Below are 23,769 nucleotides of genomic sequence, written 5' to 3'. Positions count from 1 at the left end.
GTGGGTTTCCTCTTTCAAATGCCTTGCCCTGTTTCTCACACAGCCTGGATGTATGAACTCCCTGAAGATAGGTAACAGGCCCGAGTCTTCTGTGTGTCCCTGGGGCCTGGCATCCATGTTCAGTGGGTGAGGGAACAAATGAATAGCTGAGTGAACGCACAGCATCTACATATTCACGTCCGGCCGTCTCTCCTTGTCCTCTCCTCCTCTCACACACACACTCCTGACGACAAGTCCCAGAGTTATGGCCTGCTTCTTTGTTTCATTCACCCATTGGTGATCTATCTCGGGAAGTCCCAGGGCTCTCCTGAGAGTCTGAAGGGGGAGGGGGCCCTTAGCTCCCTGCAGAAAGGGGCTTCCCTGGGAAGAACTTGGCTGGTGGAAGGGTAGGAGCATCCTGTGGTAACCTGAGGGCTGCTGCCCCCACCTGAGAGCACATTCTCCAGCACTGCCGTCCCTACAAGGCTGTCCCAACATGGTTGGTGGGGGGGAGCGGTGTAGTTGTGGCCTCTGTCTTGAGGCTGGCTGGCTGGCAGACAGAGCCAGATTTAGAAGTCATTTTCACAGCAGGGAGCCTCCAGCCTCCCACCCACAGGGCCCTGCAGGGCCAGTCTGAGATATGGCTCACCAAGGGCTGGCCCCCTGGGCCTGTACTAGCTCCTCCTCTTCTCCTCTCTTACCCTTTCTCCCAGATCTTTAGCAGCTGGTGCTGATTTCACCCTTAGGCAAAGATGGAGGAAGTCCTGGGGGAGGGGGTATGGCACTTGACATCCCAACCACCCAAGGGCTCTCAGTACACCATTCACCCATTCAAGGGGCTGTTTGTCTCCACCCCAGGAATCTCTCTCCTCTCAGCCTCTGCTGCCTCTTCCCATCTCCCAACCTAATACTCCCAACACTAAAGAAATAGCCCTAAAGAGAAATAATAGAGTTCAACACGTATATCACTTACTGTGTACCAGAAGATGTTCTAAGTGCTTTACATATTGAATCATTAATCCTCCCAACAAGCTTATGAAAAAAGCACTATTAATAACTTCATTTTATAACAGGCTGCTAAGGCACAGAGAGGTCAAGTAACTTGCCCAAAGTCACACAGCTAGTATGAGGTGGTGGTGGTTTAGTCTCAGTCACGTCTGACTCTTGCGGCCCCATGGATTATAGCCCATCAGGCTTCTCTGTCCATGCCCAGGCAAGTATACTGGAGGGGGTTGCCAATTCTTTCTCCAGGGGAATCTTCCTGACCCAGGAATTGAACCTGGGTCAATTCCTGGGCATTGCAGGTGGATTCTTTACCAACTGAACTACAAGGGAAGGTCCAATATGAGGCAGATGCAAGATTTAAACCCAGGCTGCCAGGTCCAAGAGTCCATGTTCTGGATACAGCACTACCATAGTTCTCGAACAGTGACAGCAGTCTGCGTAAGCTCTTAAAACTAGCCTCCTGTGTGTTCAGCCTCAAAGAAACCTAGGCAGCATTGTGGAACCCCCCTCCCCAGGGGGGGTTCCCCTTTCCCATGCACCTCACCTCTCCTGCCACTCCCAGAGCCTGGGAGCCCCTGAGCAAAATCCAGGCAGATGCTCTCACTACTGCCTTCCTCAGTCTTCCTCCTAGCCTGAAGTCCATCCTATTCTTAGGCCCAGAGGGCAAAGGCACACACCCCTGAGCTGGACCAGGCTCACCCTAGCTTGGCCTCTGTTTTCACTCCTGCCTTTATCTTTCACATCTCCTCTGAATGTATCCTCACATCTCCTCTGAATGTATCCTCAACTCCAGTCAAACCAGACCATTTGACAATTTCCTAAACAAACCATTTCCCTTACATTCACGCCTCTATTTTTGCTGTCCCCTCTGCTTGGAAACCCTTTCCCCAAATGCTATCTCAGATGCCTACCTCCTCCATGGAGCCTTTCATGATCTCATAGAATGTGTACAATCTGCCTTGTTTGATTCCTTATAATACTTAACACCCACTGCTCAATCTATCATTATTTACATGTTTTCTCTTCACTCCATCAGGCAGGTCTTACTCATCTCTTTCTTGGAGTTCAGCTCAGTGCGCAGTTCTTCTCAGATGCTCAGTAAATGTTTAGGAGTTAGAATCAGCAGAAGTTAGAACTGTAGGTGGAAGGAAGACAGAACTCAGAAACCTTTGATCTCTGCCCAAGGTGAACCCCCACTTACTTCACTTCCTCCAGCAAGAGCCAACTTGAAACCTGGCAGTATGGTTTCCAGGCAGGTTCTGAGATGGACCGACCGTCCTGGGTGACGCTGACCAATGTTATCCATTTAGGTTCAAAGCCCCCAAAGCACCCCCCCAAACCCTTTTCATTGAACCAAGGTCAGACGCCCAGTTTAGGGTCCAATCCAGCGGTCTCCCTACCCTGCCCCCTTCCCAGTTCTGCCCAGTCTCTCCGGGTGCGGGTGGGGAATGACACTGAGATAATTGGAGACCAAAACTCTAAGTGGTTTGAGAGCGGGGCTGGGGGTCGGAACGCTGAGCCGGAGCTGCTGTTGGCAGGACTCGGTGCGGGTGGGGGGCAGAGGCGGGGCCGAGGGCCGGGCCAGGACTCGGCGACTGAGTCTGAGCGAAGCCCCCGCGCCTGCCTAGTCGGCGGCTAAATTTACCCAGGCTGACTCAGCCCTTGCCCGGAATGGGGGGTGGGGGGAGTGCATCGAAGCAATGGGAAGAGCCAGCGGGGGTGGGGTGGGGGGCAAGGAAGGGAGAGTCCTCACTGGGGAAGACAGAGGTGGGCCGGAGTTTCCATCAGAGAAAGGGGTCTCCTCCACTACCCACCGAGCAGGAAGGAGTGCAGGAGCCCTGGGGGGAGGGATGCTGTGGGGAATGGCTCGGTGAGAGGAAAAAGATGCCAAGGCTGGACAAAGGGAAGCTTAGATTTATTGAGCGCCTGCTGTGTACCAGGTACTGTGCAAGGCGCTTTACATACATTATCGCATTAAGTCCTCACAACAACCCTGCGAGGTAGGTGTTTATAAACCCCCATTTGACGGATGAGGAGACTGAGGCTCAGGGAGGTGAAGTGATTTGTCCGAGTTCACATGGCTAGTAGAGACAGAGGAGGTGTCAGAGATCGAAGAGAAAAAAATACTTGTGTCTGAATCCCAAGCTGTTTGGTGTGGACGAGTACAGAGAGGGGCTCCGCGCGCTCCAGAGGTCTGCAAGGCCAGAGGCCTACTCTCGATCTCGCATGGCTGGAGACGGCAAGGCAGGGGACCCGCGCGCAGGAACTAGGGAGCAATTGATTAACTGGCAGTGCCGGGGGTTGGCAAGACTCGGGGACTAGCTACGAGGGAAATCCGCGACCTGCGCGCGCCCCGTAGTGGCTACAGCGAGTATCACACCCCACATCTACAGGCTTTTGGGGACTAGCCTCTTCCTTCCCTTGTTGGTTTCTGGAAGAGGCAGAAACATGTAAGACATTCTCAGGATTCTCTCAGATGGGTGATTCCACCTGGGTGGGAAATCGTGATAACTACTTAGAGCATCACCAAGGAACACTGGGGAAGAGGAATAGGGGAAGGCCTAAAGGTCCCAAGCAGCTTCATTGGGTGCCTTCCCTCCCCAGCTCAGACCACCATAAACTAGGGACACTGACAAGGCCACCATCCTGCCCTGCCTCGGGGATCCTACACCTAAACCTGAGAGACTGGAATAGGAGCTCTTGCCCACTTACTTGGCTCTTCTGCAAACCCTGCACAGTCTCTTGAATTGAGAGTGAATGCAGGTGTCACCCAGGGACCCTCAGACTCTGTTCACTTATTCCTGTCTTGGGGAGGGGAGGATTGAAATAAGCGCCTCTCCTAGGACTTCAAAACATCAGGAATGGACCTTAGAACTCCGTCATTTTACATATTATGAGAACTGGAGAGGGGAAATGACTTGCTTAAGGTCACCCAGCAAATCAGTGTCAGAGTTGGGGTTGGAAACCGAGATCTGTGAAACCAAAGTGACTCCTCTTCTACTTTGCTGGTGGCTTCTGCCAAGGGCCTCTCTGTCACCTGATCACCTCAGTCTGAGGCCTCTCCATCACCTTCTTCCTCCTGCCCAGATGCCCTGCCCTGCAGTTGCCCTGACTATCCCATCCCTGCCCTCCAGCCGAATCCCACCTAGGCCTCTCTGCTCAGCTCCATGCTAGTGCACTGGGCCCTGCTGAAGACCTTACCCACAGGCACTAGTGAAGCAGGCATTCAAGTCTACTGCACACCCTCACCTCTCCTGGAAGAAAAAAAAATCTTGAATTGACATGTGCTCCCTCTCATCTGTGTGCCCTCTATGTTGAGTACAGGAATGGGTGGGTATAGGTAAGGGGTACAAGGAAGTCTGTGAGGAAGAAAGGGGACACAAATACAATAAAGGGCCTCTCACTGTTGCTCCCTATTTCCCTATGGCGTCCCTTTAATGTCCCTTGCCCCGAAGAGGACCTCCTCGGTTTTGCTGATGGCACCTACATCTCGGGCATTGCCGCTCAGCTCGGCTGTCTTCCCGCCTTCCGGGGGCCCGGTCCGCTCTTTCCGCCAGGGGGCGCCCGAGGCTTCTGTGTCGCTCGCATCAGAAGAGCTGCTATGGACGCTGAGCTCCGCAGCTTCGTCTGAGTCGGAGTCCGGGGCGGTGTGGCGGCGGATGCGCGACACGGCTTCCCGCAGGGCTCCGGCATAGGGTCCAGGGGCTCGCGCCCAGCTCCGGCCTGCGCGCCGCGGGCCCGACACCACTTTCTCCAATCCCTCGGCACCGCGCGCTCCCCCCGAAGCCGCTGGGCCTAAGGCTGAGTGCTCTGGGCTACCCGGCTGCGTGGGGGGATCCTGTAGGTTTACTTCGCCAACCGGGAGCCCCAAGATGCGGGAGGCGCGCTCCTCCAGTGAGGAGTCCGCGGGCTTCCCGCCCTCAGCTTCGAGCCCACGTCCCTCACTGGGTTGGAGAGAAGGGCGACTGCTCAGTGGCAGCTCTCGGCAAGGGGAGGGAAGAACCGCGGCCCCCTCTCCCTCCTCTTTATTGGGTTTCGGTTGGCTGGCGGCATTCCCCACAAGGCGCGGCACCCCGGCGGGCAAAAGCTGCACATGCTGGGTCCGAGGGGTCGGGACGTACTGGGAGCGTATCACCACGCAAGTGGCGTCAATGACAAAGACGCCTTCCCCACGAGCGGGGCCACGGGAACTTCGGGGCAGGGTGTGGGGGCGTCGGGCCGCCTTCCAACCCTCCAAGGTCTCGGGTCCTGCCTCCCCTGTATGACCCAGGGACTCTCTCCATCCCGTGCCTCCTGGAGCCCAGGGTCTGGGGAGGGTCTGGCTATGCCGGGGCGGCTGCTTTTTAATGGAGGGAACCCAGCGTTTTGGGAGCCAGGTCTGGTCTCTACCTTCCCTCCCTTCCCCGGAGCCCTTGGGATGGGGTCTGGACCTGGGAGTGGGACGCGGGGAACTAGGGGTGGCAGTGCCAGACCCCGCAGGAACTGTGCCTGGGCTCTCAGCGGCTTTAGCTTGGGGATGGCCGTCGCTACCACTCTTCAGGCCAGCAGCAGCCAGCCTCAGGCTTTTCTCCGCGGCCCCCTTACCGGACTCCAGCCTTGGCCTGTCTGTTCCACAGCCTGGGGATCCCCCCAAGAGTCCCCGCCCCTGACGGAGACCCCAGGCCCCTAGGACGTCCCGGTAGATCCGAGGATCTAGCCTCTTCTTTGCGCATCCTCCCTCTGTCCTAGTCGGCGCAGAGGTTGAAGAGGCGCGCGCCTGCGAGGGCTCGGGGCCTCGCTTAGTCCCCAGGGTCCTGTGGGGGCCCTCGTAAGAAGGTGGAGCCACGTAGGGTGGCGGCCGGTCCCAGCGGCGTCGCGGGGCCATCCCGGCAGCGCCTCTCAGCAGCAGGTGAGCCTCGTAGCTGGGGGGCCCTGGCCGCCGGCCCCCCCAGGGCCCGGCCCACGCCGCCCCAGGGTTGCTCTGCGGCTGCGCGGATGGACGGGGCAGTCTCCCCACCGAACCCAGGCGCTCCGGCCTTGGGAGAGCTGGGAGCCCTGCAGAGTGGGCCACCCGAAGGGCGTTCCGAGGCTCCGGGCGGGGCCGACCAGGGGGACTCCTTCGGGCCCCACCAGCCTTGCGCCTTTTTCGCTCGGTCTCCTTGGCCTCCCGCTCCTGCGACGCCGCTTTCCTTTTCTCTTGCTCCCGGGCTCGGGCCTCGGCCGGGGGCCCCGCCCGCCAGTTGGTCGCCTCCTGCAGCACCCTGGAGGCCCAGGGCCGGCGGGGCGGCGGCTCAGGGGATCCCGGGCGCGGCCCACACCTGGGACAATGAGCAGGAACCCAGGTGAGCAGTTTGTGGGGGAAGGGAGCCGAGGTCCGGGGAGCTGGGAGCGCTGGAGGCCACTTGGGGCCACTGGGTGGAGGGGTGTGTGTGAGTGTGTGCGCGTGTGCACGTGCATATATGTTAGGGTTGAAGTCGAAGCGGGACTCCTCACCATCTCTCCATGCACACTTTAACAGTATCTGCCCCATCTCACCTGCCCTTTCTCACGCCCACTCCTGTGCCCCCAAACAAACGGGATGAGTTAGGCCCCAGCCTTCGGGATGGGGTTGGGGGAGGCGTGGGAAAGAGAAGGGGGAACAGCAGCGCTGGCTGGTGCCCACGGGAAGGTCCGGACCCCAGTCCCTGCCCCACCTCTCTCTTCCCCTTACCCCTCCTTCACTCACGTGCGGCTCTGGGGCCCGCGGACCCAGTGGCTGGCCTGGAAGTCCATGAGCTGTCGAGGAGGGGCGCGGCGACTATAATGACAGGAAATAGTCTTCACTTCGATCACCAGCAGCTTGGATTTCTGCACCCAGAGGCAGCTGCCAGACTCCTCATCCTGGAGCTCCCGGGGGCTATCGGGCCCCTCGGAGAAGAGCTGGCCATCCAGCATCCTGCCCCACCCCACCCCGGCCCCCCACCCTCCCACCCGCCCCGAAAGCCCCCTCCCAGCCCAGGGAACCGGCGCCCACTGCAGAGCGGCAGGCCCAGCGACTGGGGACTATATATACCCAGGCACACGTGTGTGCCTGTCTGTGTGTGTGTGCGCGCGCATGTGACACGGCGCGGACGACTCCGCGCTGCTACCTCCCCCACGTGCACGACCGCCCCCTGGGGCCCGGGATTGGGCGCCCCTTCCCACTGCTCTTGTCCCGCAAGCCTGATGGGACCCGCACGAGTGGGCAGGGGATTTCTTATTCTTGCCAAGCTGACAGTGCCCCCGCCCCCGCCCCGGTCTCTTCAACCTTCCCCGCCGTTTTAACCCTTCATTCTCCTGCTTCTTGGGGTGCCTGACCAGCAGCGTTCTGTCCCTGACATCCTGCCCCAGACTTTGATTTCTTCATCAGGGAGGTGATGGGAATGGAACTCAAGGTCTCCGCCTGCCACTCTCTGCTGGTTTCCAGGGGGTTGGGGTGCAGGAAGGGCTGGCCCACGGCTGGGGGGTTTATTTTTAGCGGCAGTGGCGTTCGGGTGCAGAGAGGAGATGAGTAACCAGCTTCCATGCGGTGGAGGGAGGAGGTGATGTCTTGCCCGCAGCCTTTGTGCAACTCTGGGGGAGAGCTGCCTCCAAGCTCAAAAAGGGTCACCCCCACACCCTTAACTCCTTACCCTCTCAGTGTTGTGCCCAGGGCTGCTGGCACAGCAGGACAGGAGTCTGTCCCATCGAAGCTGCCCACACTTTCATCCTTAGATGTTTGTCCTTGGGCACCCATGGAGCCCTCTCTCTGAAGCAGGCTCTCCTAACCCCCAATCCAGAAGCCAGGATTTGGGGGTCCCTACTGTTCTCATCCTGAACTCTGCTCAGACTTGTGGAGGAAAGAGTGCTTATGCACTTGCACCCTTTCAGAGGGAATAGAGGAGGAATGGTGTGCTTCCTCTGCTAAACCAATCCCCTAGCAATTGAAATGATACAACTGGCCCCATCTTCCAGTGCAGCACTCTGTCACCACTACCACAGTGCCTAGCTTGGTCAACCCACCTGGAGTGGGGCTCAAGGTGATCACCTTTTAGGCTCATTCTGTCCTGGGTGGGGGTGGCTGCTTGCATGATCCCTCCCCCCAAGCCTATACCAGGTGTCCCCTGATTCACCATGGTAATGTTAGTGGCAGTACAGCCCACGCCAACCCTTCCATGCAGAGACTTAGCAACCATGCCTGGCAACCATGGCAGCAGCTCCAGTGGAGAGGAGGGGTGCGGGGAGGTGGGAGAAAAGAGTGTGTATGGCAACAGTGCTGAAGAACGGATAATGCCCCTCTCCTGAGGAATAGGTAAGAAAAGAAGGCTATGAGGCTCCCAAACTTTATCCCTTGTCTTTCCTTCTGCTCCATCCTCATACCCTGAGACTGGGTTGGATTTTTTGGGGGGACAGGAGAAGCAGATCCCAATTTGTTTTCCACTAAAGTATACACAGCCCTTGGACACAGACCCTTCCTTTTAAGGTGAGGAGCCAGGAGGGTTGTTTTAGGATGGGCACTGACTTACTGGGAACCATGGAAACAAAACCCAGGCCTCCTGCTCCCTAACATGGACCTTTAGAGAGAACCCAAACATCCTCTATCCCATCCGCTCAGCCCGCTTTACACCTACCAGTTACACCGGTGGGGTGGCTCTTGCTTGAAGATGCTTCCTTCCACCCAGGTCCCACCAGAGCCCCAAGGCTTTAAAAGTCCTTGCCTCCTCCCTAGACACGATGGAATGTGACATAAGGCGACATCTGTCCTTTCCATCATGCACACACCCACACACATATAAACATACCCTAATTCTAATAACTTATAAGCCTCCCTCCCTCAAGAGTGGGAATGTACTGTGAAAGCTTTGAAGGGGTGAATGCAGAAGCAGGGGCTTCTCCAAAGCCCCACAACGCCACACTGAGAGCAGAGCTTGGACAAGTGCCCGGTGCTTTTCCCTGTTCCATGGAGAAGCCTGGTTTGGAGGAACCAGCACAGAATAGCCGGGGTCATGAGTTATCAGGCACGGTCTGGGTAGGGGCAAAGAAGTACTCTGAAACTCCTTCAAATCTGGGATAGGAAATGGAACCATATCTCTAAGGCAGTGGTGAGACAGACCCCAGAATGTAGTTCATACCCAACCATCTAGCAGCCCTTATGGTGCCTGTTGCTTGGACTACTGCTTTGGTCCACGTAGTTTCAGCACAGGGAGAGGGTCTGACAGGGTGACCACAATCCTACTGCTCCCCACCCCTCACTCTCCAGCTCTTATGTACCTTGGAAGAAAGGGATTTATGAGTTCAAAGAGTGTCGGCTCAACAAAATCCAGAGTCCAACCTTCCCTAAGAAAAGTGGATGATAGGGGCAGGTCTCTCTGCCTACCCACAGGAGACCCTCGGTCTTTCTACTCTCTGGAGACCGAGACCTAGCACTGTTATGGGATTTTCCCTGGGTGCCAGCAATGGTCCAGGCAGAGGAGAAAGTGAGGTGATAAGGAGACTGCAGGGAACAGGCTGAGAAAGAGTTATGAACGGAGAACGAGAAAGACAGTGAATCTAGTGTAGTGGTGAGGTGCCTAAGTTCTAAAGCAAGACTGTTTCAGCTCAGCTCCTAGCTCTGCTGTTTATTAACTGTGTGGCCCTAGGCTAGTTACCTGGCCTTTCTGTACCTCAGTTAAAAAAGTCTGTAAACCTGAAATAGTATCTACTATTGCTCTGAGGATTAACTATGTAACGCACTGAGAATGGTGGTTGACACAGTTTAATATGTGTGTGTGTGCTATTATTGCTGTTCTTAATGATGAGCTGAAGAAGCCATATGAAGTAGAAATGTTGCAGCAACTACAAAAATCAAACACCAAAATACCATGAAGAGGCTCCTGTCATTTTAATTAGGTTTGCTAGGAAAAGCAATAACCTCAGCTAACCACCCTGCCCTCCCCCTCCCTGCAACTCTCATCTCCTTTCAAATGCATACAGCACAGGAAGCCAAGGGCCCTCCTCCCCATGATCCTTCCCACTCCCATTAGAGGAACAAATGCCACTACATGGACTCAGCCTCCTCCATACAGCATGAAACATGATGAATAAAAACATCTTTATGCAGAGTTCTGTTGTGCCTATGATCTTAGGGTGGAGTCAGGGACAGAGGCAAAGGCTGGGTGAGGTCTGGGGATCTCTTAGAGATCAGGATTTGCTTGAGGAGCACAGAGTCTATAGGTCACCCAGAAAGGGGGCTATGTCTAAAAGGAAAGGGGCTAGGATGGGCAAGGCTGAAAAGTTTTCCTCAAGGGTGAGGATAAGAAGAGCTAAAAATCCAATTTTCCTTCCTCCCCCACACATTCCCTCCTCCCATGTAGAAGGGTAGGGGGCTCCTGGGCAGGGAACAGAGTCACAGTTCTCTAAAGGTCTCATCGGTGGCTCCCAGAGCTTTGGGCAGGCAGTGGGTGGGGCATATGCCCTGGTGCTGCACGACCCCTTCCCCCGGCTCAGGGCTTCTCTCCACCTGTGAGCACCAGCGCCTGCAGGATGTCAGACAGGGATACAATCCCCTTGACCACGTCATTCTCATCCACCACTACAAGGCGGTGAACCTGCACAGCCACGAGGGAGAAAGGGATGTTTAGTGCCAGCCTCAGTTAAGGTGAGCCCTTCAGTCCCCACCCCATGCCAAACCAGAGCTGCTCCCCCCAGCTCCTTTTGGGTTGCTGGTCCTCTTACCTCTGCTTCTACCAGCCTGTTGATGATTGTTTCCAGAGTCTCATGCAGGTAGCACTTGAGAACACCCTCAAAGTAATGTGATCGATGTTGCAGGGCTTTGGTCACCGACACATCTAGGTTGTTGTAGGTCTTTTCTGCTGCCAGGTTCTGGGAAGAGAGAGGAAGATTCATGCAGGGAAGCACAGGAGCCAGCCCCCAAACCCTGAGCCCACCCCACCTTACAGAGTGATTTAAAGTAGGTGTCAGCCATGCCCACAAACCACGCCCAGCTCATTCAATTCCTTTTCAAACAGAATTTGAAAGCTTGGAAGCTTCTAAAACCCTTTGGTCCCAGAGGAGACTCTTCTCCCTTTCCACATTCAACACCCCACCCCTTTCCCTACCTCCCAACCCCGCCCCCCACAATCACTCACGATAACATCAAACTTGGAGTAGATGTCCACCACACGCCCTAGGGGGACAGAGGCAGCTCAGCAAGGAGGATCTGGCATCGAAGGCTCCCCCTGCCTACAGAACCACCTTCCAGGCTGAGCTGAGGGGACAGCAGATTTTCCCAGCCTCCCTGGAGCCCTCCTCTCCCTGTGCCTGATCCCTTACCTTTCTCATCCACCACTGGCAGGGCTGAGACTCGGTGCTGTACAAAGATGCCCAGAGCCACGTACACAGGGGTGGTGGTGCGGACCATAGCAATGTTGGCATAGGTGCCAATCTGTAGCTCTTCCAGAGACTTAGACATGAACTCTGGCTTGGGGAACTCGGTGATCTGAGGAAATAACCATCACCTTGATTTTTTTTCAAGGCTCCTCAAATTACCCTTTTTCCTCCAACCAGTATACAAGAAGTAAAAACTGGGCTGAGGAGCACTTACAAATAACTTGAGGAACTTGAGGATGCGCTTGTGGGTGAGGATGTACAAGGTGTTGCCTGATTCCGGGTCAATAACTGGCAGCCTGTGGATCTTGTTTCGAATTAATGAAGAGACAGCATCAAACAAGCTGTGGGAAGGTAGGGATTAATGATAAGTTCCACAGTGGTGGGCCTGAGGGTGCTGAAGTAGCTCTTTAGAGTGTGTATACAAACAGGGAAAACAGGTGGTTGAGGGAGAGGAGCAGGGGGTTCAGACCAGACCTAAAGAATGTGCGTGCGTGTGTTTGTTTGGGAGGAGTGTTTTTTTCTCTGCTCTTTGGGTATCTAGGGCCTTAGCTATGCTGATGGCAAGGCTCTTTCCTCTTCCATACAAATGGGTAGGTGGAACTCACCTGGCATTAGGAGAAATGCAGACAAGTGGTTTAAAGGAGTCCTGTAGGTACACCTCTGAAGGGAAAAGGGAGGTTCACAAAATGTTACCATGAAAAACTTTCCCAGGAAACTCTCCATCCCTTTATCTTTTTCCAGCCCTCAGTTCTCCACATACCTCTCCAAGTTTCTATCTTGTGTTCTTCCAGCTCATAGATCTGCACCTGAAAGCAGAGGCAACAGAACTGGAGACTTGATCTCTCTGCTTTATTAACCCCTCGTAGTTTGCGTGGAAGAAAGGAAATGAGAATGAGGGACTCTGGGCAGGGAAAGTGGGTTTGGTCATGGGCTTAGGAGCCTTACCAAGGCTGATTTATAGTAGCGGTGCAGGATATTGATGAAATCAGTGATGGTCAGCATGCCTAGAGGTCAAGATAACAGCCCTCAGCACTGCTCAAAAGCTTCTCTCCATGCCCAGTACAAGATGCCAATAAAACAGTGTTCCAAAAACTTCTTACCCACAAAACTCTGCTTCTTACTATCCCACAAAGGGGCAGCCCGGACACCATTAGTCACCAAAGCAAAGAAAGCTTTCTTCACCTGTAGTGAAAGAGTAATAACCACAAAGGAAAATTCACAGGAGGCAGGGCTGGAAAAGAACAGGGGTTGGGTATGCTGGGGAAAATGGGAGCCTAACCACATAGAAGGACAAGCGTATCACCCTTGGGATGAGGTAGGATGAGAGGTATTGAACCAGAGGCTCCGAGGAAGGGGGAAGGGAAAAGAGGATTTCACCCACCTGAAGGGAAGTATCAAATACAACCAGTTTTGAGCTTGTGGGAATCAGGTCATAGCAGCGATGAGACTTCATGAAGGAAGTATACACACTATTGTTGGATTCCGGAGTCTCTGCATAGGGTGGGATAGTTAGTAGCTTCCTCCCATGCAACAACTCACAATCAAAAGAGGCAGAAAATAAAAGTGTTGTCATTGCTCAGACATTTACAGCATGATTTTATAAGGCCCCCTTATAAAGGACAACAGGAACAGATATTCCGTTTTGCTGCTATTGTTCCCACAAAAACTGGATAAACTCCTTAGAAACCATTTCATCCAACTTCACCCCCAGCTAGAACTGTATCTATTGGCTCCTTAGGCAAAAGATGGCTGACTGAAACAGAAAATCTACAAAACTTTCATTAACCTGTTCTAGTCTAAAAGTTTTTTTTTCTCACCTTTAACTCATTTTCCTTCTCACATATTTAGCACATTTTAACTTGTTCTCTTTCTCAATTAAAATGTAATTAAGCTTCTTAAAATCCAAGAAGTAAACTTCTTAAAATTCTTGTTAGACTCACAGATGAGGAAGTCATGGTCCAAGGTGGGCCATTTTAGAACAGCCCTAAGTTAGAGCCCAGTGCTCAACTGACCTGGCCCCAAACAACCTGAGAGTCCATCTTGGGATGACCCTGTGAACCAGAAATCATCCCACCTACTCCAGACAAATGGCTGTGTTTACCTTTCCATTCCTCTGATTTTAACTGCTTGCTCTACTGGAGCAGCAACCTCCAAAATAACAGCCCAAATGTGCTACATAGTATGCCTGTATATCTAAAAATATTATGTCATTTAATCTGTAAGGCAAATACTGTCATTTTTCAGCTGAGAAAACAGAAAGCCATAAAACAAAAACTGCTCAACGTCATATCATTATTAAGAAAGGCTCAAACACAGATCTACGTGATTCCAAAGTCCAAGCTCTTAAATCCTAATCAGTTGTTTTTTATTTTTAATTTTTTTACCAAAGTTATATAGGTACACAGTTTAGAGAGTCAAATAGTTCTATAATTTTGGTAAGAAAAACTGCAGTTCCTAGCACCCACCTCCCTCCACCCCACCCCAGAGATGAAACCTCTTTTAGCTGATTATTTTGGTAGTTACTTCTATGTCTATAAGTAATATGCTTATATTGCTACCATTTTTCTTTCACTTTTAGGCATTAACTATTGTCATGCAAGGAAGATGACAGGCACTCTCTATTATCATATGGGGAAGATGAAAATTTTCAATTCTATTTCCTACCAGGACCCCATTATAAACCTGTACCTCCCAACTCTCCATTCTCTCAGAAGTTAAATTGCATCAGTATTTAAATAATTTGACTGAATATTCATTATTCTGAGCTATGTCAAGTAGTAAAGTCTGATTTTTTTTCCCTTCACAACTTTGTTTTCCTTGGAGTTAATAACTGTCTTTTTGTTTGCTTAGTTCTCTATGTTTAGTAGTACTTATAAATAATTCAATCCCCAAACTCTTTACCAATTGTTTAAGTCTCCTTTCAAGAAGTTCAGAAGCATAGGATAGTCTATCAGTTTAACTACCTAAAGAAGTCTCTCTGGAGCCTTCTGACCTGCTCAAATCTGGGCTGGTTTACTTGCAGTGTACTTCTGTCATCTTGAGATCTTCCTTCATTGCCATCCTGGGACCCTTTTCACGTCTCTCCTGTATTAGCACTCTTGGGTCCTGTATTCCATGATTTCCTCTTTTTTTGATTATTCCCTTGTTTTGGTGAAGCACATTTTCCAGTAGCTTCCTGAGAAAGGGTGCACGGGAGGTAAATTTTTTGAGACTGTGCACCCTGCAGATATCTTTATGTTACCTTTATCTTTGATTTATAATTTGTCTGGCTACAGAATTCTAGGTTGAACTTTATTTTCCTGCAGAATATTGAGGGCACTGCTTCACTGCCTTCCAAGCTTCCGGTGTTATTGAGAGTTTGGGGTCCTAGGCCCTTCTGATTCTTTGTATATGTCTTGTTATTTTCTCTCTGGAAACTCAGGATCTTCTCTTTGTTTGGTGTTCTGAAATTTTATGATGATTATGCTTTGGGTGGGAGAATTTCACCCGTTGTGCTGAATATTCAACGAGTTCTTTCAGTGTGAAAACTAATGTTCTTCAGTTCTAGGAAATGTTCTTGAATTATTTCCTTGATTGTTTCCTTCCCTCTGTGTTGTCATTTTTCTCTTTCTGTAACTCCTATTATTTGGACTTCCAAAACTAATCCTTAATGTTTGTATTTGTTGTTTTTAAAACACAGTAGTTCCCCCCGCCCTGCTCACCTAATCCAGGGTTTCACTTTCCACTGTTTCAGTTACCCATAAACAAACCTTTTCTGAACATTAAATAGAAAATTCCAGAAACAAGCAATTCACAAGTTTTCAACTGTGTGGCATCCTGAGCAGCGTGTTGAAATCTCTTGCTATTCAGCTCAGTTCCAGCTCTGGGAGGCAATCATCCCTTTGTCCAGCATATCCCATCCACTACTCATTAGCAGCTCTCTCAGTGACCAGATTGTCATGGGTATTATTGCTGTGCTTGTGTGCAAGTAACCCTTATTTCGGAGGACGTCTCTGATGGCCCAGTGGTTAAGATTCCGAGTTTCTTGGAGAAGGAAATGGTAACCCATTCTAGTATTCTTGCCTGGGAAATCTCATGGACAGAGAAGCCTGGCAGGCTACAGTCCACGGGGTCGCAAAGTCTGGCACTACTTTAGTGACTAAACAACAATAACAAACCCTTATTTTATTTACTAATTGGCCATAAAGCATATGTAAAATTGAAGCCCTACTGCTGTGTGTGTGTGATGAGTCGCTCAGTGGTGTCCAATTCTGTGTGTGTCCAACCCAGGGGGGATCGAACCCATTTCCTGCACAGCAGGCGGATTCTTTACCACTGAGCCACTGGGGAAGTCCTAAAACCTAGAATGATTCCTATAAGTGAAAAGGTGAAAGTTCTCAATAAGGGAAAGAAAAACAATCATACGCTGAGGTTGCTAAGATCTATGATAAAAATGAATCTTCTGTGAAACTGAGAAGAAACAGGAAATCAAGCTAGTTTTGCTGCTGCAACTCAACTGCAAAAGTTATAGGGTCAGTGTGTGAAAAGTGCTTAGTCAAGATGTGAAAGATATTATGTTTGTACAGTAAGATATTTAGAGGTAGACAGACTGAGAGACGCAGGTTCGATCCCTGGGTTGGGAAGATCCCCGGGAGTAGGAAATGGCAACCCACTCCAGTATTCTTGCCTGGAAAATTCCCTGGACAGAGGAGCCTGGCAGGCTATAGTCCATGGGGTCACAAAGAGTCAGACACGAATGAGCACACATACATCTTATTCTTATTAGACAGCCCAACCACATTCACATAACTCTTAGTATACTGTTATCATTGTTCTATTTTATTATTGTTGTTGTTAATCTCTTACTGTGCCTAATTTGTAAATTAAACTTTATCATAGGTATGCACGGGGCTTCCCAGGTGGTGCTAGTGGTAAAGAACTCGCCTGTCAATGAAGGAGACACAAAAGATGTGGGCTCAATCCTGGGTAGGAAAGAGCCCCCAGAGGAGGGCATGGGAATCCACTTCAGTATTCTTGCCTGGAGAATCCCTTGGACAGAGAAGTATGGCAGGCTACATAGTCCATATGGTCACACAGAGTCAGACACGACTGAAGCAACTTAGCATGCATACGCTCATAGGTATGTATGTATATAAGTCAGGATATATAGCAAAAAACATTATATATACAGTTTAACACTATCTGTGGTTGCAGGCATTCACTGGGAGTCTTGTAATGTATCCCCCAAGGATAAGAAGGTACTAACCACTGTTTCTTTTTTCTATTTCCTCTTTTTTCCTTTTTCATTATACTTTATCACAAGATACCAAACAGTTCCTTGTGCTATACAGTAGGACCTTGTTGGTTCTCTTAAATATATAGTAGTTTGTATCTGCTAATCCTATACTCCTAATTTATCCCCCTTCTTTCTCCTTTGGTAACCATGAGTTTATTTTCTATGTCTGGGAGTTCAGTTTGATTTTTAATTCGTACTTTATGAGAGATTTCCAAACCTCCTACTTAGTTTAACATTTTTGCTGTTTTATTTTTAATTTCTAAGAGCTCCTTTTTTCTTTTCTAAACATTTCTTTTCTTTAAAAAATTGCCTCCTATACTTGCTTCATGGTGGAAATATGTTCTTTATTTGAGTAAGTATTAATGTTAGTTTTTAAAGTTTTCTTCTTTATGCATTGACTTTTCCCGCTGTTGCTTTTTTTCCTGTTTTTCTTTTTTCTTCTTCATTTGGGGGGACAGTTTGGATCACTCTTTTCACATTAGAGGCTTTCTTTAGATGTCTGGTAATCCTCGGTTTAAAGGAGGATTCAAACCATATTTTAAGAATGGAGTCTTTAAAGCTGATTAGAAGCTCTATGTGTGTAGATGAGCCTTGTTAACTGTGAACCATTTAGATGGGGAACAGTCAGTACTTATATTTTTAGGTTTTTCCTTCAGTGGGATTCTGAAGAAAAGGATTATTCATTTGACTCTATGCTTGAGGATGAAGTCTTCTATCAGCATTCTGAAAACTGAATGGGGGAAAAGGACCAGGGTCTCAGCATCTAGTATAGTTCACCTCACGCTCGTGTTTTCAGCACAGTACCTCAGCCCCTTTCTCTACCTCCGGTCTGTGCCAAAGTTAGGATGGGCAGTTTTCCAGCTGCATGTAGTGGGGTAGGAAGTCTTGGGATGTGACTCCTTCTTAGACCTTTAGCGCTTCTGGGCTTTCCCCTCTGCTATTTACAGTTGAGTTTCCTCAGGTATGCTAAGTCATTTACCACTCTTCTGTCTGCTTTCCAGCTTCCAAAAATTCATTGCTATTGTCTCCTTGCTTGTTCTCCCTATTTTGATGGTTTTTGTACCTTCAAGAATAATTCCTTCATGGTGGCTTTAGTGGCTTTTTGTGAAGGAACAAAAGTAGATACATGTATTAAACCCACCATCTCTAACTGGAAGGCCACCATCATTCTTCAAAGTTGAAAACTCACGGACTCCCAAGAACGTGTCTTTTGACACCAGTTCAAGACATGCTACAATGATAGTTAAATAATATTACAGGCTACAGGCCTGCAAACATATTTGGTTTGGTTCTCACAGTATTTAAATAATTAATTTAAATAATTTAAGTTAGCTGCCCAATTTAAAAATTCTGGAGATTTGTAAGAATCCAAATTCTCAGTTTCTTTTCATAATCAGAAGATCTGACAAAACTAGATCCTGAATTCCTGAACAGCAGCAATTAACCAGACTGGGCTAGTTGCTGCCTCCTTTTAGATGCAACGAGAACCAGAGGTTATTGTAATCATATGCAACCCACGTCACTACTTGATCCATGTAGACAATTTGAGTTTCTTACCCCTGCCTCAGTTGGTGCTAATGCAAATGCACTCAGAAACACAAAATAAGCACTGACATCATGGTACAGTCATCAATTATAAAGAATCAGCCAGGTGATTCAAAATATGACTATATTAACTTTTTTGGATACTAACGACATGAAAATAGAACATGTAAAAATTCTTGTGGAGAACTCACAGACCTTTAATAATATATCCCAGAATCTCATCCCGTATTTTAATTCTCTGAGAAAGTATGTATTCCTAATGCCATAAACATGTCCGAGAAAGACTAAGAGTGTTCCTGGGCAAAACCCTTTACCAGAAATGCCTATAATTTTGCTTCTTTCCAGATGACCAGGGTTAGACCACCCTGCTCTAACCAGGTATTTGGGCAGATGCTGGAATTCCCTTCTCCTGTGCCCTGAATTTTAGGGTTTAGTGCCTCTATTTCTGGATTAGTTCTAAAGGTTTTCAAGGCCTTTCTATAATTTCTTGTGTATACTCAGTGGCTTTAGTGAGATCGCTGGATGATAAAATCCTAGTGGCACTGTTTGGGTTACTCAGAACATACCAGGAACTTCTAAAACATGGTTAGCCAGCCCAGAGTTGCCTATGGAATTTCTCCCTGTACCTCAAAAGTTTCTCTCAAGTGGTTTGATGACTGAAGATATTAATCATCCTCACCCTGCCCAAGATTTATTCTTAGGTGATCTCGCAAAATCACTTGTTCCTGATTTATGTGGTTTGGCACATTATCTGGCCCAGCCTTGATTTTCCCAGGGAAGACTCTGGGAAAAATTCAAAAGCACTGTTGAATACGAATTAGGATCAGGCTATTGTTTTCATACCAGTTTCCTTTCCTCAGTGAACTTACCTTGAAGATGCTCATTTTCCACAGCTGGGTAGCTATCTGAAGAAGGGACCTGGAAAGACAAGAGAAACAAAGATTCAGCCTATCTTAGGCTCCATCCATTTGAGCCTGGCAACATTAGGGGAGGGGCTGGTGAACTAATGACTTCCTTTAAAGCACTACAAGGTCCTTCAGAAATATTATCTCATTTAATCTTTATAATAGCCCTGAGGTGAATACTGTTATCAGCCTTATTCTCACAGATTAGGAAACTGAGGTTCAAGAAATATGAAGCAAACTGCCCATGGCTGGCAAGGGGTGAAATGGGAATCTGAATACAGGACTGTGTGGTTCCAAAGCTCGTGGCCTTATATATACTACATTGCCTAATGAAACATTAGGACTTAAAAGCTGACATTAGAAAATATGATCTTAAAATTGGCCCCACAAGACTTTCACAGACCTATTTATAAAAATATGGAAGCTGGAGAGACAACACTGCTTTCCCTCAAATAAGCGTAGGTGTAGGCACCTGAGGTCCATGAGAGAGGGCCACATCTGGGGAGGATCCCAGCAGCTGACTGTCAGCAAGGATCAAAGTTTGAATGACTGAGCGATAGATGGGAAGGATAAATGTTCTGAAACTAGGGAACTGAGTCCTCTCAGCACCCTTGTGAGTCAAAGGCTGCTACAGCCCAGAGGGGGCTGGTTTTCCAAGTTTCCTTGTTCATGACAGTTTGAGATCAGAAAGTGCTCTGAATACAGAGAAACCTTCAGAGCATCTCGGTGCTCCCTCATGTGGAAACGTTTGGAAATTTCATTGTTATCTAGGAACCCAGGAGAGATCATGATCATTTTTGTCTGCTGGAATCAATAGTTTTGACTCTATTTGCTCTTTTTGGGTAATATTTTCAAAGTAACTTAAAGTCACACTTCAGCTCCACAGCTGCAGTAGTAGTAACATGAATTTAAAGGCCGTGGCTTGAACCTGGGAGGTTGGCTGGTAAACAGGGTCAAGTTGGTTGGATAGCTCTAAATTTCCCTCCTCTAATAGGCCAGGGTGGAGGCAGGGGGGTAATCTCCCTCTCTTCTCTCTAGGCTGCATAAGACTTTCATCATGGCCTGGCATTTTGGCATAGCTATCGGAACAACAGCCTCATCATTTATAAGTGGGAGAGAGGACTGTTTAGCAGTAAAGCAGTCTCACAAAGACCTATACAAAGAAACAGAAACAGTGATTTCTGTAGAAATGATTGTACCCACCATATGATACTTACTTCACTGTGCTACAGTTATTCTGTTCATTATCTATCTGAACAGATTGTAAATTCCTGGAAGCCTGAAACTATCTTACACTTCTTTGTATCTTTCTCTCATATCACCTAGGATGTGGGTTGCATATAATTCTCAAGTGTTTTGCTTTTTAACACTCAAACTGGTAATGATTCACACTGATATGGACAGAGAGATCTAAGACTACATTACAGGGAGAGAAAAGAGACATACAGCTAAACAGAGACATAGATACCTACATAAGAGTCAGACACAATTGAATATGACTTTCTGCCTGTTTCTCCACACAGGAGTGGGGTAGTTATATCTACTCTCTCTACATTTAATAACACAGGGGACTTGAGACTACTGTACTACATAAGTACAAAATATTATTCACAGAGATACACCCTGTATCTGCTACAAGACTCACAATTTCTTCCAAACTCCTGATCCACCTTTCCAGTTGTTTGCTGGACCACCACAGATGTCACAGAGACTCCTCAAATGCTTCAATACAAGACAGAACAGCATCTGTCCCTCCAATCCTATTATTCTTAACTGTGGTTCCCACCTCTGCTTTTGCATTGCTCTCTTCCCAGGTGCCTGAACTGTGGTCTTGATTTCTCCAAGAATGAGCTATCCCAACATGCCTGCTTAGAATGATAGAGCAGGGAGTGACTTAAACTTGTCCTTAATATCTGTCAACTAAGCTGCTATGTTAGAAATAAATGCCTCAAATCCATCTCGCTCCTTTCCACTTTCACAGCTTTAACATAGCCTCTTACATCACATTTCTGCAACATTCTCTAAACTGTTATCCCTGACAGTTTAAGAGAAGAGGAAATCTATTTCCTCTTCAATTCGTCTTTCATGCTGTCACTAAGTTCTCTCCCCAGGCATCTCAGATTTGGAAGGGACTTTCAACTCTAGGAACCAAGAACTCCACTACTTTCTGAAGTAGCTCCTGCATTTACAGAAAGTTATTAGGAATATTCTTAAAGTACATTCACTACCTTGCTCATAAATCTTCTATGTGTGTGTGTATGTGTGCGCATGCACTGTCATGTCTGACTCTTTGCAACCCCATGGACTGTAGCCCGCTAGGCTCCTCCAGGCAAGAATACTGGTATGGCTGTCATTACTATTCCAGGGGATCTTCCTGACCAAGGATTGAACTTGTGTCTCTTGTGTCTCCTGCATTGGCAGGCAAGTTCTTTACCAAGAGCACCACCTGGGAAGCCCCAAATCTTCCATGGGTCCCCTTATTACAAAACAAAGTTCAAACTTAATGTGGTATGCAATATCTTCAACCTGACCTCAACCTACTTTCCCAGTCTTTTCTCCAACTGTGACCAAAATCCAAAGCTCCAGCAACATCAGCCACTGGCTGACCCCCAATTAATCGCTACACACCCCAGTCTCTAGCCCTTGCTCACACTGTTCTCTCAACCTGCAATGCCCTCTCATGGGCTGACAGTAATTTCTCCCTCCCCTATGCTGCCACAGTCCTTTTTTTTTGCATCTTAATGATAGCATTCAGTCTACCTTAAATAACAGCTGTCACTGACTTGCCCTTGCCTCCACTGCAGTTAGGCTAAGCATTTTCAAAGCGGGGTGTTTCTTTTTTCTTCATTTTATTTATTGATCAGCTGCACCACGTGGCCTGTGGTATCTTAATTCCCCCATCAGCAATCGAACCCAGGCTCTAGAAGTGAAAAGGTCAAGTCCTAACCACTGGACTGCCAATGTATGCCCCCCGCCCTTTTTTCTTTTTAGAACAGTTTCTATTCCAAGAAACTTCTAATCCAGTACATAAAATATGATGGCTAAATTAGAAAATCCATATAAAAATGCTTTGTAAGCCACAATAATTTATATGTAAAAAAGAATGTCATTTTGAATTTAATGGAATAAGACCCTTTATTTTTGCTCAAAATTCTCCTAATCTATAAGAACTTACTCCCTTGCCTGGGTGACCAGTTGCAAATCATTTTACTTTGGTTTGATTTCTTCTTTATAACCTGAGAGACATGACCTCTCTGCAGGCAGAGAAAGAGTACAATAAGCGAATTACTCTGGGCATGTAACTGATCGAGAGAAAGGTGAACCTGCGGCAGTCATACAGCTACAGTAGGAGATGATAAAAACCAGGAGAGGAAGAGCTACTCTGTTTGACAAAGAATACATGGAAGGAAGGAAGAGAATGGGAAGGGTTCCAGAGTGCCAGACCAAGGCTCCTGAGAGTGAGGAGAGGTACAAACAGATAGTAGGGGACCTGCAGCAACTCTGGGAGGATGACAGGGACCTGCCACAATCTGTCAATGCCTGCTACCCAAGAAGGAGCTAGTAGGCCAACACACCTGCTTAGAATCGCAGAGCAGGGCATGACCTAAACCAGATCAGGGGCATAGTAGCCTCTAACACTGGAAGATTCCCTCCTTCAGAGAAACCCCACTTTTCAGTCTTATTAAGGCTAAGTTATCTCGCTGAACACCTCAAAGCAGTATTAAAGTCTTTCAGACGTCCCTCCTGCCAAAGATTCTATGGATCACACTCGGGACAACTGGGGATCAGGTGCTACCTGCAAGTGGGGGTCCCTCGGAACCCCCTGCTTCACCTAGGGAATCTGGCTCACGACCCTTCTCTCTCAGGCAAACCTCTGAAGGGCTTGAGGTACTAAATGAGGAGGAGGTCCGAGATCGCCAGGGAGTGCGTGGGTTTCAAGGAGGGAGGCAGGAGTCATTGCTCGGGCTTAAAGTACCGTGGACCGAAGGTAGGCACCGGCGGGGCCCAGTCGTTGAGATGCGCTCAGCGGAAGAGCGGAGGGACAGGGTCACGGTATAGGACAGACACCCTGCTTCTCGCTGACTGGGCACCAGCGCCGGTCCCGGTTCCCCAGTCCCCCGACTAGGGTCTCGGGCTCCACAGCGCACCCCCGCCGCCCGCCGCCTTCCCGCGCTCCTCACCGCCTCCATCGCGAGAGACGCCGGCTAGGTTCTTTCGCTTTAGGAAGCTGGCCCGGGGCAAGGGGGCGGAGAAAGCCCCGCCCCACGTCCGGTACCGCGACGCACTTCCGCCTACGTCAGAGCCTACGCAAGCCAAGGGTGGAAAGCGGGGAGCGCACCCTTCCGGTGTGTCCTGGCCTCAGAAACCGCCCTCCCCGGGTCCTCTCAGACCTCACTGATCCCACCGACGGCGAGGGTGACGGGACGGAGTCGCTTGTATTTAAAATGTTCTTTTTTTTTATTTGTCGTTTAAAAACAAACTTGGAAGAAGCAAAATCCAAAACTTGCCCTTTGCCTCTTGCAACATAAATTATGTACAGTTCAGAATGATCGCTGATACAAAACATGCCAAGGACAGGGGCGCTGGGGGTGGAGGGAGAGAGGGCGCTTTAAAAAAGGGAATCATTTCATCCGTTGTTACGAAGGACCAACCTTGCTGTACAGGATACACACAAACACAAAATAAAGTCTTCACGGGATTCACACTTGTCAGAGA

The 23,769-nt window shown here is 49.0% G+C and overlaps 2 protein-coding genes across 3 annotated transcripts; both read right to left on the bottom strand.

Annotated features, from left to right (window-relative positions):
* Positions 1-4,384: 4,384 nt before the first annotated feature.
* DDN (dendrin) lies at positions 4,385-6,897 on the bottom strand. Its single transcript, XM_055396410.2, is given in 2 exon segments — positions 4,385-6,281; positions 6,689-6,897. Coding segments are annotated over 2 exon segments (2,106 nt in total).
* Positions 6,898-9,821: 2,924 nt separating this feature from the next.
* Positions 9,822-23,343, bottom strand: PRKAG1 (protein kinase AMP-activated non-catalytic subunit gamma 1). 2 transcript variants are annotated; one of them, XM_055395824.2, is made up of 12 exons: positions 23,235-23,343; positions 19,018-19,066; positions 12,710-12,819; positions 12,429-12,510; positions 12,274-12,332; positions 12,089-12,134; positions 11,934-11,988; positions 11,543-11,669; positions 11,272-11,437; positions 11,088-11,125; positions 10,675-10,821; positions 9,822-10,547 (listed from the first exon to the last, which is right to left on the bottom strand). In XM_055395824.2, the coding sequence occupies exons 1-12, from the start codon at positions 23,241-23,243 to the stop codon at positions 10,443-10,445; spliced, it is 993 nt and encodes a 330-aa protein (XP_055251799.1). In that variant the 5' UTR covers positions 23,244-23,343; the 3' UTR covers positions 9,822-10,442. The 2 variants fall into 2 exon arrangements, with proteins under 2 accessions (XP_055251799.1, XP_055251800.1); XM_055395825.2 differs by lacking the exon at positions 23,235-23,343 and adding an exon at positions 23,030-23,049.
* Positions 23,344-23,769: the final 426 nt, after the last annotated feature.

The sequence above is a fragment of the Moschus berezovskii genome, chromosome 6 (assembly GCF_049115385.1).
Source record: "Moschus berezovskii isolate FMDL1 chromosome 6, NW_MosBer_1.0, whole genome shotgun sequence".
NCBI lineage: Eukaryota > Metazoa > Chordata > Mammalia > Artiodactyla > Moschidae > Moschus > Moschus berezovskii.
This window is presented reverse-complemented; position numbering and strand designations above follow the sequence as displayed.